The sequence below is a fragment of the Lissotriton helveticus genome, chromosome 6, assembly GCF_964261635.1.
Source record: "Lissotriton helveticus chromosome 6, aLisHel1.1, whole genome shotgun sequence".
NCBI lineage: Eukaryota > Metazoa > Chordata > Amphibia > Caudata > Salamandridae > Lissotriton > Lissotriton helveticus.
In genome coordinates this window covers 939,338,811-939,354,246 of record NC_136067.1, presented here as the reverse complement: position 1 = coordinate 939,354,246, position 15,436 = coordinate 939,338,811, and the positions used below count along the sequence as shown (strand labels likewise).

The 15,436-nt window shown below is 44.9% G+C and overlaps 1 protein-coding gene across 1 annotated transcript in view; it reads left to right on the top strand.

The window, feature by feature from the left end:
- The first annotated feature begins 6,310 nt into the window (after positions 1-6,310).
- Positions 6,311-15,436, top strand: part of SDCCAG8 (SHH signaling and ciliogenesis regulator SDCCAG8) — a 1,463,224-nt gene continuing 1,454,098 nt past the window's right edge. Inside the window, exon 1 of the mRNA XM_078648583.1 lies at positions 6,311-6,474. Within this exon, the coding sequence (XP_078504709.1) occupies positions 6,414-6,474 (61 nt within the window). The 5' untranslated portion in view covers positions 6,311-6,413. The remainder of the gene's footprint in view (positions 6,475-15,436) is intronic.

Below are 15,436 nucleotides of genomic sequence, written 5' to 3'. Positions count from 1 at the left end.
GTAAAAGGAACAAAAACAAGCATTAGACAACAAACAGAGACAAGATGGCTTACCTGAGACCCGCAAACAGCTGCATACATACCGGGCAAAACACTCCTTGCACGACGCTGCACAGAACGGCCACGGGCCGGGGGGACCTGTAAAAGGAACAAAAACAAGCATTAGACAACAAAACAGAGACAAGATGGCTTACCCGAGACCCGCAAAGTGCTGCATACATACCGGGCAAAACACTCCTTGCACGACGCTGCATGGAACGGCCACGGGCCGGGGGCCACCTGTAAAAGGAACAAAAACAAGCATTAGACAACAAAACAGAGACAAGATGGCTTACCTGAGACCCGCAAACAGCTGCATACATACCGGGCAAAACACTCCTTGCACGACGCTGCACGGAACGGCCACAGGCCGGGGGGGATCTGTAAAAGGAACAAAAACAAGCATTAGACAACAAACAGAGACAAGATGGCTTACCTGAGACCCGCAAACAGCTGTATACATACCGGGCAAAACACTCCTTGCACGATGCTGCACGGAACGGCCACGGGCCGGGGGGGACCTGTAAAAGGAACAAAAACAAGCATTAGACAACAAAACAGAGACAAGATGGCTTACCTGAGACCCGCAAACAGCTGTATACATACCGGGCAAAACACTCCTTGCACGACGCTGCACGGAACGGCCACGGGCCGGGGGGGGGATCTGTAAAAGGAACAAAAACAAGCATTAGACAACAAACAGAGACAAGATGGCTTACCTGAGACCCGCAAACAGCTGCATACATACCGGGCAAAACACTCCTTGCACGACGCTGCACGGAACGGCCACGGGCCGGGGGGGGACCTGTAAAAGGAACAAAAACAAGCATTAGACAACAAAACAGAGACAAGATGGCTTACCCGAGACTCAGAAAGTGCTGCATACATACCGGCAAAACACTCCTTGCACGACGCTGCACGGAACGGCCACGGGCCGGGGGGGACCTGTAAAAGGAACAAAAACAAGCATTAGACAACAAAACAGAGACAAGATGGCAAACCTGAGACCCGCAAACAGCTGCATACATACCAGGCAAAACACTCCTTGCACGACGCTGCACGGAGCGGCCACGAGCCGGGGGGGATCTGTAAAAGGAACAAAAACAAGCATTAGACAACAAAACAGAGACAAGATGGCTTACCTGAGACCCGCAAACAGCTGCATACATACCGGGCAAAACACTCCTTGCACGACGCTGCGCGGAACGGCCACGGGCCGGGGGGATCTGTAAAAGGAACAAAAACAAGCATTAGACAACAAACAGAGACAAGATGGCTTACCTGAGACCCGCAAACTGCTGCATACATACCGGGCAAAACACTCCTTGCACGACGCTGCACGGAATGGCCACGAGCCGGGGGGGACCTGTAAAAGGAACAAAAACAAGCATTAGACAACAAAACAGAGACAAGATGGCTTACCTGAGACCCGCAAACAGCTTTATACATACCGGGCAAAACACTCCTTGCACGACGCTGCACGGAACGGCCACGAGCCGGGGGGGGGACCTGTAAAAGGGACAAAAACAAGCATTAGACAACAAACAGAGACAAGATGGCTTACCTGAGACCCGCAAACTGCTGCATACACACCGGGCCAAACACTCCTTGCACGACGCTGCACGGAACAGCCACGAGCCGGGGGGGGACCTGTAAAAGGAACAAAAACAAGCATTAGACAACAAACAGAGACAAGATGGCTTACCTGAGACCCGCAAACAGCTGTATACATACCGGGCAAAACACTCCTTGCACGACGCTGCACGGAACGGCCACGGGCCGGGGGGGGGACCTGTAAAAGGAACAAAAACAAGCATTAGACAACAAAACAGAGACAAGATGGCTTACCTGAGACCCGCAAACAGCTGCATACATACCGGGCAAAACACTCCTTGCACGACGCTGCACGGAACGGCCACGGGCCGGGGGGGGTCTGTAAAAGGAACAAAAACAAGCATTAGACAACAAACAGAGACAAGAGGGCTTACCTGAGACACACAAACAGCTGCATACATACCGGGCAAAACACTCCTTGCACGACGCTGCACGGAACGGCCATGGGCCGGGGGCCACCTGTAAAAGGAACAAAAACAAGCATTAGACAACAAACAGAGACAAGATGGCTTACCTGAGACCCGCAAACAGCTGTATACATACCGGGCAAAACACTCCTTGCACGACGCTGCACGGAACGGCCACGGGCCGGGGGGGATCTGTAAAAGGAACAAAAACAAGCATTAGACAACAAACAGAGACAAGATGGCTTACCTGAGACCCGCAAACAGCTGCATACATACCGGGCAAAACACTCCTTGCACGACGCTGCACGGAACGGCCACGGGCCGGGGGGACCTGTAAAAGGAACAAAAACAAGCATTAGACAACAAAACAGAGACAAGATGGCTTACCCGAGACCCGCAAAGTGCTGCATACATACCGGGCAAAACACTCCTTGCACGACGCTGCATGGAACGGCCACGGGCCGGGGGCCACCTGTAAAAGGAACAAAAACAAGCATTAGACAACAAAACAGAGACAAGATGGCTTACCTGAGACCCGCAAACAGCTGCATACATACCGGGCAAAACACTCCTTGCACGACGCTGCACGGAACGGCCACGGGCCGGGGGGGATCTGTAAAAGGAACAAAAACAAGCATTAGACAACAAACAGAGACAAGATGGCTTACCTGAGACCCGCAAACAGCTGTATACATACCGGGCAAAACACTCCTTGCACGATGCTGCACGGAACGGCCACGGGCCGGGGGGGACCTGTAAAAGGAACAAAAACAAGCATTAGACAACAAAACAGAGACAAGATGGCTTACCTGAGACCCGCAAACAGCTGTATACATACCGGGCAAAACACTCCTTGCACGACGCTGCACGGAACGGCCACGGGCCGGGGGGGGGGGATCTGTAAAAGGAACAAAAACAAGCATTAGACAACAAACAGAGACAAGGTGGCTTACCTGAGACCCGCAAACAGCTGCATACATACCGGGCAAAACACTCCTTGCACGACGCTGCACGGAACGGCCACGGGCCGGGGGGGGACCTGTAAAAGGAACAAAAACAAGCATTAGACAACAAAACAGAGACAAGATGGCTTACCCGAGACTCAGAAAGTGCTGCATACATACCGGCAAAACACTCCTTGCACGACGCTGCACGGAACGGCCACGGGCCGGGGGGGGATCTGTAAAAGGAACAAAAACAAGCATTAGACAACAAACAGAGGCAAGATGGCTTACCTGAGACCCGCAAACAGCTGCATACGTACCGGGCAAAACACTTCTTGCACGACGCTGCACGGAACGGCCACGGGCCGGGGGGGACCTGTAAAAGGAACAAAAACAAGCATTAGACAACAAAACATAGACAAGAGCAAGGAGCAAAATTATAAACAAAATGCTGCTTACCTGATCGGAAATAACAACAACTTCCTGGCAACGTAAATCTCGCCGACCACTCCGGCTAAAGGCACTTCCAAAAAGACGATCGCAAGGGGGCGGGATGAGTAAAAATCGCGAGAACGCCCACGAATCTGCTCCGGCAATGACGGGCAGATCTGTCTTCCAATGGCTAGCCTCCATTTATAGAGCTAGCCAATGGAAGACAGAGGCGGGAGAAAGCTCCATACTTGTTTACAAAAGTTTTCGCCTGCGCGATACTGCTTGCACAGTAAACGCCAGGCGAAACCTAAAAACATGGGTGGCACATCCTTCTCTGTTCAAGCAGCCAAACTATGGAACTCTTTACCCCCCAACATAAGATCTACCGACAACCACCTTACCTTCAGAAAACTACTCTACTAAGAATTGGCTCTTCCCCACATAATCACCATACGCAAACAGAGATTTACTGCATATCCCTCTGTATATAAGCATTTGTTTTCGCTATAGATATGTACCTATCTTTGTGTATTGCTTTGTATAAACATGTAGAATAATTATGTTGTTGAGAGAAAAAAAATAATAATAAATAAAAATCATCTTTGGTCTACATGTACTTACTTCCATTGTGCATCTATGTACCTTCCATGTACTTGGATCTGTGTGTCTCTTACTTTTCTCCTGAAAAAGCATATCCAATGCATATCCAATGCACTATCCTATTTCTCATCCTGTGCCTCTATCAATATCTTTAATCTACATACACTTACCTCCTTTATGTATCTATATACGTTCATTGTACTCCTGGATCTATATATTTATCACTTTCTTCTAATTTAGCATTTCCAATTCACTACCCTATTTCTCAACCTATACTTCTCTCAATATATCTTCTAGCCTAACCTTCTGACTCATCTCAAACTTCTTTCTACTACTCTTTCCAATGCACTACCCTATCTCTCATCCTATACATTTATCAATATATCCTTTACATCTACTCTCTCCAAACCCCATACCACTACTATGATCCCCAAAGTAACCCTTTCTACACTCTCTCCTACTCTACCCCTCCTTGCATCATCTGACACCTCTTTTACTATAGCAATCCCCTAAAACAAACCTTTCTAAACTCTTCCCTCTGATTCATCCCCTCTAAAACTCCTTTTTACTCATCCAAAAGCCTCCTCCTACTCCTAAGACCTTAAAAAAAATCCTTCACTCTTGTATACCTCCACTATCCTTTTCAATCAAAATTAACAGACTAACATGTTCACTTCTCAAATTTCATATTCAACTATACTAATTCACCGCTAATCCTTTATGGGTTCCAGAGTAGCATTCTACTTGCCAATAAAGCGTCTCAACACCCCATCAGGGTTACAAACACTATATAAATGCAAAGCTTTTCCCTTTTCTACCCCTCCCCAACCCTTCTCAATCCAAATAACTGACTAACATATCCACCTCTAAAATTACTTTCATGTTTCACCATACTAATTCAACACTAATACTTATGGGTTCCAGAGTAGCGTGCTACTTGCACTTCAAAACCCCATCAGGGGTAGCAAGCGCTATATAAATACAAACCTCTTTCCCTCTTCTATCCCGCCACCTACCCTTCTCTATCCAAATAACTGAATAACATACCCACTACTCAAATAACTTCATATTTACTATACTAATTTTCAACACTAATCCTTTATGGGTTCCGGAGTGCTACTCGCCAGAAAAGCGCTTCAACACCCATCAAGGGTAACAAGTGCTATAAGAATGCACACCTTTCTTCCCCTTTTATCCCTCCGCTTTCCTTCTCACTCCAAATAACTGACTAATATCCACCACTGAAATTACGTTCATATTTCACCATATTAATTCAACACTAATCCTCAATGGTCCCGGAGTAGCTTGCTACTCGCCAAAAAAGCGCTTTGACACCTCGTCAGGGGTAGTAAGTTCTATATAAATTCAATTACAATAAAATACAATACAATACCCCAAGTGCACCAACCACAATTCAGTTCTGTAACTGTATTGTATTGTATTGTAATTGCATTTACATACGCTTACTACCACTGACGAGGCGTCTAAGCGCTTTTTCGGCGAGTAGCCCGCTACTCCGGGACCCATAGAGGATTAGTGTTGAATTAGTATAGTGAAACATGCAAGTACATTTTAAGTGGTGGATAGGTTAGTGAGTTATTTGGATTTGGAATGATAGCAGAAGGATAGAAGAGGAAAAAAGGTTTGTATTTATATAGCGCTTGTTACCCTTGATGGGATGTTGAAGCACGCTATTCAGGAGGCCCATCTGCAGTGATCGGATTAACAAAATGAGCTTTCATAAATAAAATAACGAGTTTCCCATATACTTTATCACAATTCCCATAATTTTTAAGAAATTCAATCTGCAGATCTCCAAAATACTTTGTGCGAGGCTGTCACTGAGGCCCCATCCCCAGCACAGTCAGCACACATCAGCTCGGGTCCGCCCACATCAGCTCGGGCCCGCCCACACACTCCCTTCTTATGCCATATCAACCAAAAATGATATCTGCAAATTGTAACACTTTCAATAAACTACAATCCATTGTTTCGTTTTATATAACTTGTGGGAGACTGCAACATTAGTCGGTGTTCGTTATTCGTGGATTTCTTTGTTCGTGGCTTCTTTGAGAGAGGTTGAGCTTGCTTTGGGCTTATTTTCAAGGCTAGTTGAGCTTGTTTAGGCAAGCAGCCCTGGCAACTTCACAGCAACATTTGTTTGCGTTCCATGGCCGCTACCCTTGCCCAGTGGCTACTGGGAATGTTAGTCTAAGTACTAGCAACGTGGCGTCACTTGCTCGGAAATGAGACGGGAGCAGAGACTACAACACCCGCCATGCATTTTTTATGTGTGGCTGGAAAGACAGTGATAGCAAAGCTGGAGATTTGAAGGATTTACAGTTGGCAGTTTAACATAACATAAGGAAACAACCTTGATGGAGTCCTGGGATTCAGACACGGAGCAATCCTTGGAGGAGTATCAGCGAGACCTTAGAGGTGAGGAGAGGGAAGTGCGTTTTGCACACTGAATACTTCCGCAAAGGCGGCATTTTTAAACTGTCTGTGAGAAGGAAGTGAAAGTGATGTAGCTTGTCCTAACAACATTAGAGCAGTACTGGGGCTTTTTCAAAGGGTCGTGATCTGGACAGGTAAAATGACTTGCGTACTTGCACTGTGCACACAATAAGTGTGACGGTATTTAAGCACAAAATGATCGCTGACACAGACAATGCTTTTGCTTCGTTATAAATACACGGTTTCTATTGGATTGAGGTAAGAAAGGAATGACTCTGTCACTTACCGATAATATTCATTACTCCTAGTCCATCTCTTGTCATGTTCTAATGAGGTGCGTGCAACTAGACCTAAACTTGGGGAGAGGGGAGATTTGGGGGCTAATATTCCAATTCAAGGAGGCAGAGCTAACACTTCAAACAATGGGCAGAGCAGTCCATAGATGCAATATAAGAAAACAGAGCAATAAACTGTACATTTTGAAAATGTTTATAGTATACTGACAGGAGTCGTTAACAAGGGAAATTGGTGATTTGACAACTAAAAAGTAGCTTCTACAGATTTCAATAAAAATAAATCCAGAGCCATTTTTCACAGTTAGTTGAAGCCTTCGGCCTTTTTTGCCGATTCTCCCAAAAATCAGGTAATGAATCGGCAAAGAGCTCATGAAATATTTGTAATTCCATTAACAGAAAGATGCTCCTGCCTATTGACCAAAGGTCCTTTTTGCAGTCTTCTCATCGGGAGAATGCTACAAATGTTTGAGGATGCGCACATACTTGTCTGAGGATATTGAGTTTACTGGGTTAATGTACCTGATTTCGGGATGTGTGACTACCAATTCTGGTGCATCGTCCGTTCCTCCTGTGCTTGAATACGTGAATACCAATTAGTAGGCAATATCACCGTCTGTTAATTATTCTCTCAGGAATCTGTGCTATTATATATTGAAACAAAATAGTTGTTGTTAGCCCCCCTCATCGAGCAATTCTCATGTGAAATGACTGAACTATGGCCATTCAGGAAGGCATCAGGTTGAAATAATTTTAAAAAGCTACACACAAAATAGCAGACTGTGGGATTACCCAATATCCACATAAAGTAAAAAGCAGGTTAGCACTTATAGAATCCATGTACTTTAAGTACTGGTCATAAATAGTGTCGCTTAACAAATAGATAACATTTACAAAAGAAAGCAAAGTGGATCAAGGTCATAACAGAAGTTCATCACAAGGGCAGGTCAATATTGTTAAATAGTCTTATTGGTCTAAGGGAAAACAAAGTTGAGTTCTTATGCTACCCAAGCAAAATCTGATCAACAGTGATCTTTCCCAGTAGTTTTAAACTAAGGCCAGGTCGGGCTCTGTGGCAGCAGTTTTTTAAAACGGCATATTCTTGTAAGATTAGTTTTTAAAGTTCTTTCTCCTTTCTATTCACATTTATAAAAGTCATGCCCATCTTTTTCCCCTTTGCCTTTCACACTTGGTAAACTGTTCGGACAATATAAACACTCTGGTGCAATGAAGCTTGAGGCTCCGGCGCAAGGTACGTGAAGGGGCCCACTCTGGACTCAATCAGGAGCTCTACAGCCAGAGTATTGTGCTAAGGTGGCTCCTCGAAGCTTTGGGCCCCCACACCACTGGGGCTGCGGGGGCCTTTTTTACGCCTCTGCTTAAACAATTCCGGTCTGCCGATGGTTTCAGCAATCCGCTTTATGTGTCTGAGCCAAGGAATCTTATGAACCATATGACATGGAAGGCAGTCTGCAATGATCTCTCTATCAAAGGTGGCATGCTTTTTTCTCCATATGGACATCCATTGAAAGATCGGTGCTAATTTTATATAATCGTCTGCGTAAGTGAGGTCTAATTCCTCATAGAGGAAATTATGAGGGCTATAGGGCCAGACAGACCTAATAAATGCCTGCAAAAGCTATTTTCTTCTAACTGTAGCTGTTTAAAAGCTCAGAATCTTCAAATAATTGCTCCATGGATCAAAATAGGTAGACCCTTCTACCTTTATATTTCTAATAGGGCTAAGATTATATTTCCTATAGGGCTCATAAGGCAGTGCTCTTAGCTAAATTAAACAAAACCACGACAAAATGATTGAATCTGAGGCACCTATTTGCGAGACAGGATGACCAAGAGTCTAATGAGTCAAACGTGACCTCTTGGCGTTAAAAATGGTTGACCTTCTATATATATATGCGTACTCTAGATGAAAATTGATCTCATCTTATTTAATTTTGGGCCATACACCATATAATTAGACGTGTTTGTTTCAAGGTCCAGGTTTCCAATACATTTGACAAAATTATCTATAAGACCCTTCAAGCCATTAGGAGTTTGTAACTACAAAACATTGTCACCTGCATTAAGTAAGGTAGGGACGGTGTTGGAGCCAACCGTTAGTATATCCTTTCCTGTTAAATGCAGGAAGGCATTTAAACCTTTTATATATAAAAGAAACAAAGTATGGGCCAAGACACAGGCTTGCTACACACCCCGCTCCAGTCTAACAAGCTCAGTACATGCCAACTCTATACTATGCCATACCATACCTTACCAATGCAGAGACCCCAGAACGCAAGGCCCGAAGAAAGTCCATTAAGTCCTTGGCCAAACCCATAACTGATAGGATACTCTAAAGCTTTGACCAGTTATCCTGGTCAAAGGCGCTACTGTTCCATAAAGGCGAGATAAAGTACCCCCTGTTGGCTACTTTATACTTATTGATAATCGCGTATAATTTTAAACACTGCTCCTATGTACCGAGCCCTTCCCTGAAGCCACGTTAAGACTTTGCAGCTATTGATCCATGCGACTATCCAATGCAAAATTACACAGCCAACTATTTTGACAATTGAATTTAGCATGGAGATTGGCCTGTAGTAACAGGTATCTTGTCTGTTACCCTTTTTTAAACAGGGACAATAACAGCTGTATGCCAAGAATTTGGTAGTTCTGAAGTAACAGCTGCATTTAAAATACTTGTAAATAACGTGGCACAAAGCCCAGAATTCTCGTTATAGAGATCCAATGAGACCTCATCTGGACTAGGGGCCTTGCAAGATGGACTTAGGGTGATAACTGTAACAACTTCATGAAGCTCAAATCAAATATCTAAGGGGAGAAGCCGAAAGAGTCCTGCCAATGTGCCCTCCTTAACTATACCATCATCATCATCATAAACTTTATTTCAATCACAGATCAGAAAAGTACATCACATTTAAATAAATATTACTTGTACATACGATTATGTTAAAACAAGATCACAAATAAATATATATACAACACAAAGAGTCTCAAGGCAGCCACACCAAATCAAATCATGTAAGCTGCAGAATATATTTATAGTAACTGTGACAGATCCTGGGCCCAATCCATGTATTTTTTGAGATTGTGGGTTTGGTAAGCGCACCGCCAAAATCCCCAAAAAGGACCTGTACAATTTTAGCTAAGAAAACAATTTGATGAGAAAGGCCATTCCGGCAGCAGCAATGTGCTATATACAATTTCAGTTAAAGTGACCTGTGCTATTAAACCTTGTGACAATCAACCACACACTATTCAATCAGACTAAATATATCACCAAATTAACCAATATCGACATATAATAAAATAAGTCAAGAAAAAAATTGGTTTCAGCTTAGTTCGCGTAGTAAATTGGGGAAGGAAACATCAGGGTTCGCAATCCCCAATTCTTTTTGTATATTACAGCCACAAAGAAAACAAGAAAAACAACCGTCAACATTTTCTTCAATATAAAATAATCATTCAATTGCATCTTTTACTCAGAGCCCGGTAATACATCCATCCTACTATTAGGATATAATAAGCACCTGCCTAACAGTAAACAATTATAGAGGACCAGCTCTGATAGTAACAATCTACATTTGGTTCCCTCTATAGAGGGTAACTTCCACAAGAGCACCTCAAAATAATTGATAAACTAAAAAGGAGAACTTGAAAGTTTAAAATGCCCACATCAATTATTCACTTTCCCAGAGTGTACCTTGAGCGCCTAATCTAGAAGGCCATCAAGTATTTAGCCACACCTAAGACCGCTACTCTACTTGCATCAGAACTGAGTATTCTAAAGGCTTCTAAGTGCTACCTAGTGCCAATATTCCTACAAAGGGGGCAAATCCATTTTGCCCTTAGGTTGGAGTAGCAAAGCAAAACAATTAAGTATGAATCAATGATTCTGGACATATAAATATGCAGGAAACAAATCATCTGATACATTCTTCATTTACTACAACACCTTTTGGTTGGTAACGTTCTGTATCTGAATTGGAGATACAATTTCCGTGCAAGAGACGGGACACTTTCATCACTGGTTGGTTCGTACAGTGGGCAAGGTTTAATATCTCTAAAATCTAGAGAAAGTGATTCCTTGCACCTTATCATGGTTTCCACAGCTGTGAGTTCTCAATAAATTTCTTTGTCCTTGGCTCTCAGGATCAAGCACATCTTCTCTGTGGAAGTCCAATATATTTCCAACCCCACATTCACTAAGAGTGCCTTGATGGGTCTCAACCAAGGGATTTCTGCAGCACATTGGGATATCATCAGATCTCTTAGGCCCACCCAACAGGGTTCAAGAGCTTGGGTGGACCACAACCGGTATTAAAAGGTTAGGAATCTACTTTCAATTTCGTGCAAATTCCAAATAGACCCGCTCATGGGGAGGTTCCGTAAGGATCTAATAAACCTATGCTCGGCTGTTAATATAGTATTAATATTTGCACATCCCCACAGTTCAGCCCCATAGAATACTGCCTGCCCCCAAGGCCTTGGTGTTGTAGATCTCTAGGGCTGGAGCCACCCTTGTTGATGATATCTGTCTGTGGATCTTAGCTATGCTTGTAGTCTGATGGATTCAAGACACATGGGTCTTCTCAAGTTGTTGGACCCAGTTCAAAATGGGGTTAAATCTTACCCCTTAATAATCAAAGTTGGGTAACAAATCAATAGGGGTTTTGCCCTCTAACATGCGTCTCTTAAATTGCATCCTTTCCCGATTGGTAAAAAAACATATATTTTGTCTTGGATCTATTAAACTCCAACCCTACTCGTTACAGAAGGAGTTAAAGTTATTTAATAACTTTTGATGCCCCTGGGGTGACTTTGATATCAGTATGGTGTCAGCTGTGAAATTGAGAGCCGGCACCCTGCTCCCCCAACTTTTGGCGCGTCATACCCATCCCTGTTCAAATAGTCCAGCACCCCGTTAATATATAATGAGAACAGTATGGGGGCAAGGACACACCCTTACCTGACTCCACGGTTTACCCTGATGAGCTCAGTCAGTTGCATATCTGACTTGGGCTTGATTGTCCGGATGTAGCCTCACAAATATATCCAATAGATTGCAGATAAACCTATGGTTTTCAGCACTCTCTAGAGTTTGCCCCTACGGACCAAAATAAAAGCAGTTCCTAAATCAACAAAGGCAACATAAAGTTTGCCCCTTTTAATTTCAACCGCCTTCCAAAAAATGCGAATAAAGCGGGAGACCTGGTCGAAGGTACTTACATTGGCTCTAAAGCCTGCTTGTAAATAAGACAGGAAATCTTCAGTGATCCACTCCTGAAGCTGTGAAGTGTACCTGTTTACAAAAAATCTTTTGCAAGAAGTAGATTAGGCTAATGGGCATGTGATTCCCAGGGTTGGCTTTATCCCCCTTCTTGAAGATTGGAATAATCTCCGCTAAATTAGTATATTAGTAATTAGAGTATAGCATTTGACACAATATTTGATATAAGGGCCCAACCTTTCCGGGTTTGCCTTGTATAAATCATTAGGGATCCTATTCGGACACAGAACTCTAGCGTCAATAAATGAGTTAATCACAGCAATAGTTTTGTTTAGTGACAACTCAAGGGCACTAGAGTTATCTAGATCACCCTTGGCAATAAGGCCTCCGTTTTCATGCCCCAAAGAATTGCTACATGAGTACAGCCTACTGAAATGAAACACCCATTCTTGTGGTTGGATACAAAATTCCAGGACAGTAAGTGGATCTGAAATGCTCCACCCACATATCAGAATTAATCGTAGATTCTAAACCATCAGACTGAACTGCAGTGGTTCCGTTTGAATTGACAATCTTCTAGTATCTTTATTTCCATAGGTGCCCACTAAGTCTTTACACATTTCTCTCTAATGGCTATGTTATATTTGTAATGGGCAATTAATACTCCACTCTTGCTCTGGCTATTTCTGCCTCAGCTCCCGTAGTTCTATTTATGTCCAAACTCAGATGTCTATTAGCCTACCTACATTCCCTGTTAAACCAGCTAGGCTAAGTGTAAGTGTTAATTTTAACCGGGAATAAAAGTGATTTACTTATGTATTGGCCCAGTATAACAAAGGGTCGACAACTTGAGCATTTGGTTGATTTTTTTGTTACCAAGGTCTAGAAAGAGTGTGATAGTGGCGGGTAAACAGGGTAGGAATGTGAACCTTCCACCACCTAAGCCTTAATCCCTTGTCCCTTATGGTCAGACAGGTAATCCTCTAATCTGATGTAACTTTAGTACTAACTGGTATGCTGAGACCTAGTAAAATAGGAATGTGATCACTATAGCTATCTTCTCTGGTCTCCTAAACTTTACGTTCATATTCATGAACCATGATATAAAATGTAAACAAAATAATGCCTTGTTCCCAGCCACTAAAATTAGCATGTGCTTATCAAGATCCCCATGATTTAATTAATAACAACAAAGTTCCTTTGAGGTGTTTATTAGCTGGCCCACCAGATCTAGTCTTCTCACAAATAAAATGGTGTTCTACTCTATAATATGAAAGCCAGTATGTTTGCTGATGCATTAACACACCATATTTTTAAAGTGCTTTTTAGGTCTCGCCTGCCAATGCTCTTGCGCATTGCTGGAGAGAATTATAGTAAGTGGAAAAGAAAAGTCTACCAAAACGGCTGCGGATCCCATACAGTTCATGTGAGATAGGCGCGTGCACGCCAGCCACATAACACACCACCATTTGTCTGTGCCTCGCATCAGACTTCAAAGGCTGCCGCTCCCCCCCTGCGTACACATCGCGCACCACCATTTGTCTGTGCCTCGCATCAGACTTCAAAGGCTGCCGCTCCCCCCCCCCCACAGCAATGCCGAGAGCTTGTTTTATATTGTGTGCGTGTTCCGCATTTTGGTCTCTGACCTCTGTCTTTGGCAGGACACGCGCCGATTACATCATGTTCTAAAACTGCGCTGTCTTCACTTCCACCTTGTCCCCAACCCCCTTTCTAGTTTATCCTTCACCCTTTTACATGTATCTCCCCGTGGGGTGCCCTCCCTCCACCACCAGTTTGTCATTCATTGTAATATTGCTAGCTGCCAGTGTGTTAAGGTAACCATGTTGTTCCTGCTTACATTTGACATGCTTTACTTAATCTTGTTGTTTTAATTGATGCTTTTTGCCGCTGCACACTGCCATGTCAGCCCACAGCAGGAGGCGTGCGCCCTGTTTTCTTTATTAAAACACGGTCCCCCGCGATTTTTTTTTTTTTACAACTCTCATGCCTGGCTGCCCTTCTCATCTCAGCTCTGACCCCAAAGCTGGTTGTTCGCAACAAGGACTCAGGCCCTGCCCGCCCTCTCTTTTATGAAACACGGTCCCCCGCGATTTTTTTTTTTTTTTTACAACTCTCATGCCTGGCTGGCTACCCTTCTCATCTCAGCTCTGACCCCAAAGCTGGTCGTCCGCAACAAGGACTCAGGCCCTGCCCGCCCTCTCTTCCCTATCCTGTGTCATCTCTCCGGATCACCAGGGGCTGCATTAGGCAGCCCCTCACTCCAACTCCACCCTCCAACTCCAACTCCACCCTCCAACTCCACCCTCCAACACCAACTCCACCCTCCAACACCAATTCCACCCTCCAATTCCACCCTCCAATTCCACCCTCCAACTCCACCCTCCAACTCCTCCCTCCAACTCCTCCCTCCAACTCCACCCTCCAACTCCACCCTCCAACTTCACCCTCCAACTCCACCCTCCAACAGCACCTCCCCCCTCCAACACCACCTCCCCCCTCCAACCCCACCCTCCAACTCCACCCCCCAACTCCACCCTCCAACTCCACCCTCCAACTCCAACTCCAACTCCAAATCCACCCTTCAACTCCAAATCCACCCTCCAACTCCAAATCCACCCTCCAACTCCACCCTCTAAATCCACCCTCCAACTCCACCCTCCAACTCCACCCTCCAACTCCACCCTCCAACTCCACCCTCCAACTCCACCAACTCCACCCTCCAACTCCACCACCTCCCCCAACCCCACCCTCCAACTCCACCCTCCAACTCCACCCTCCAACTCCAAATCCACCCTCCAACTCCAAATCCACCCTCCAACTCCAAATCCACCCTCCAACTCCAAATCCACCCTCCAACTCCACCCTCCAACTCCACCCTCCAACTCCACCAACTCCACCCTCCAACTCCACCCTCCAACTCCACCCTCCAACTCCACCCTCCAACTCCACCCTCCAACTCCACCCTCCACCCTCCACCCTCCAACTCCACCCTCCAACTCCACCCTCCACCCTCCAACTCCACCCTCCAACTCCACCCTCCAACTCCACCCTCCAACTCCACCCTCCAAATCCACCCTCCAACTCCACCCTCCAACTCCACCCTCCAACTCCACCCTCCAACTCCACCCTCCAACTCCACCCTCCAACTCCACCCTCCAACTCCACACCCTCCACCTCCACCCTCCAACTCCACCCTCCAACTCCACCCTCCAACTCCACCCTCCAACTCCACCCTCCAACTCCACCCTCACCCTCCAACTCCAACTCCACCCTCCAACTCCAAATCCAACTCCACCCTCCAACTCCACCCTCCAACTCAAGCCTCTGCTTAAGAAGCCTGGTTTAGACAAAGGAGAATTAAAAAACTACCGCCCTATAG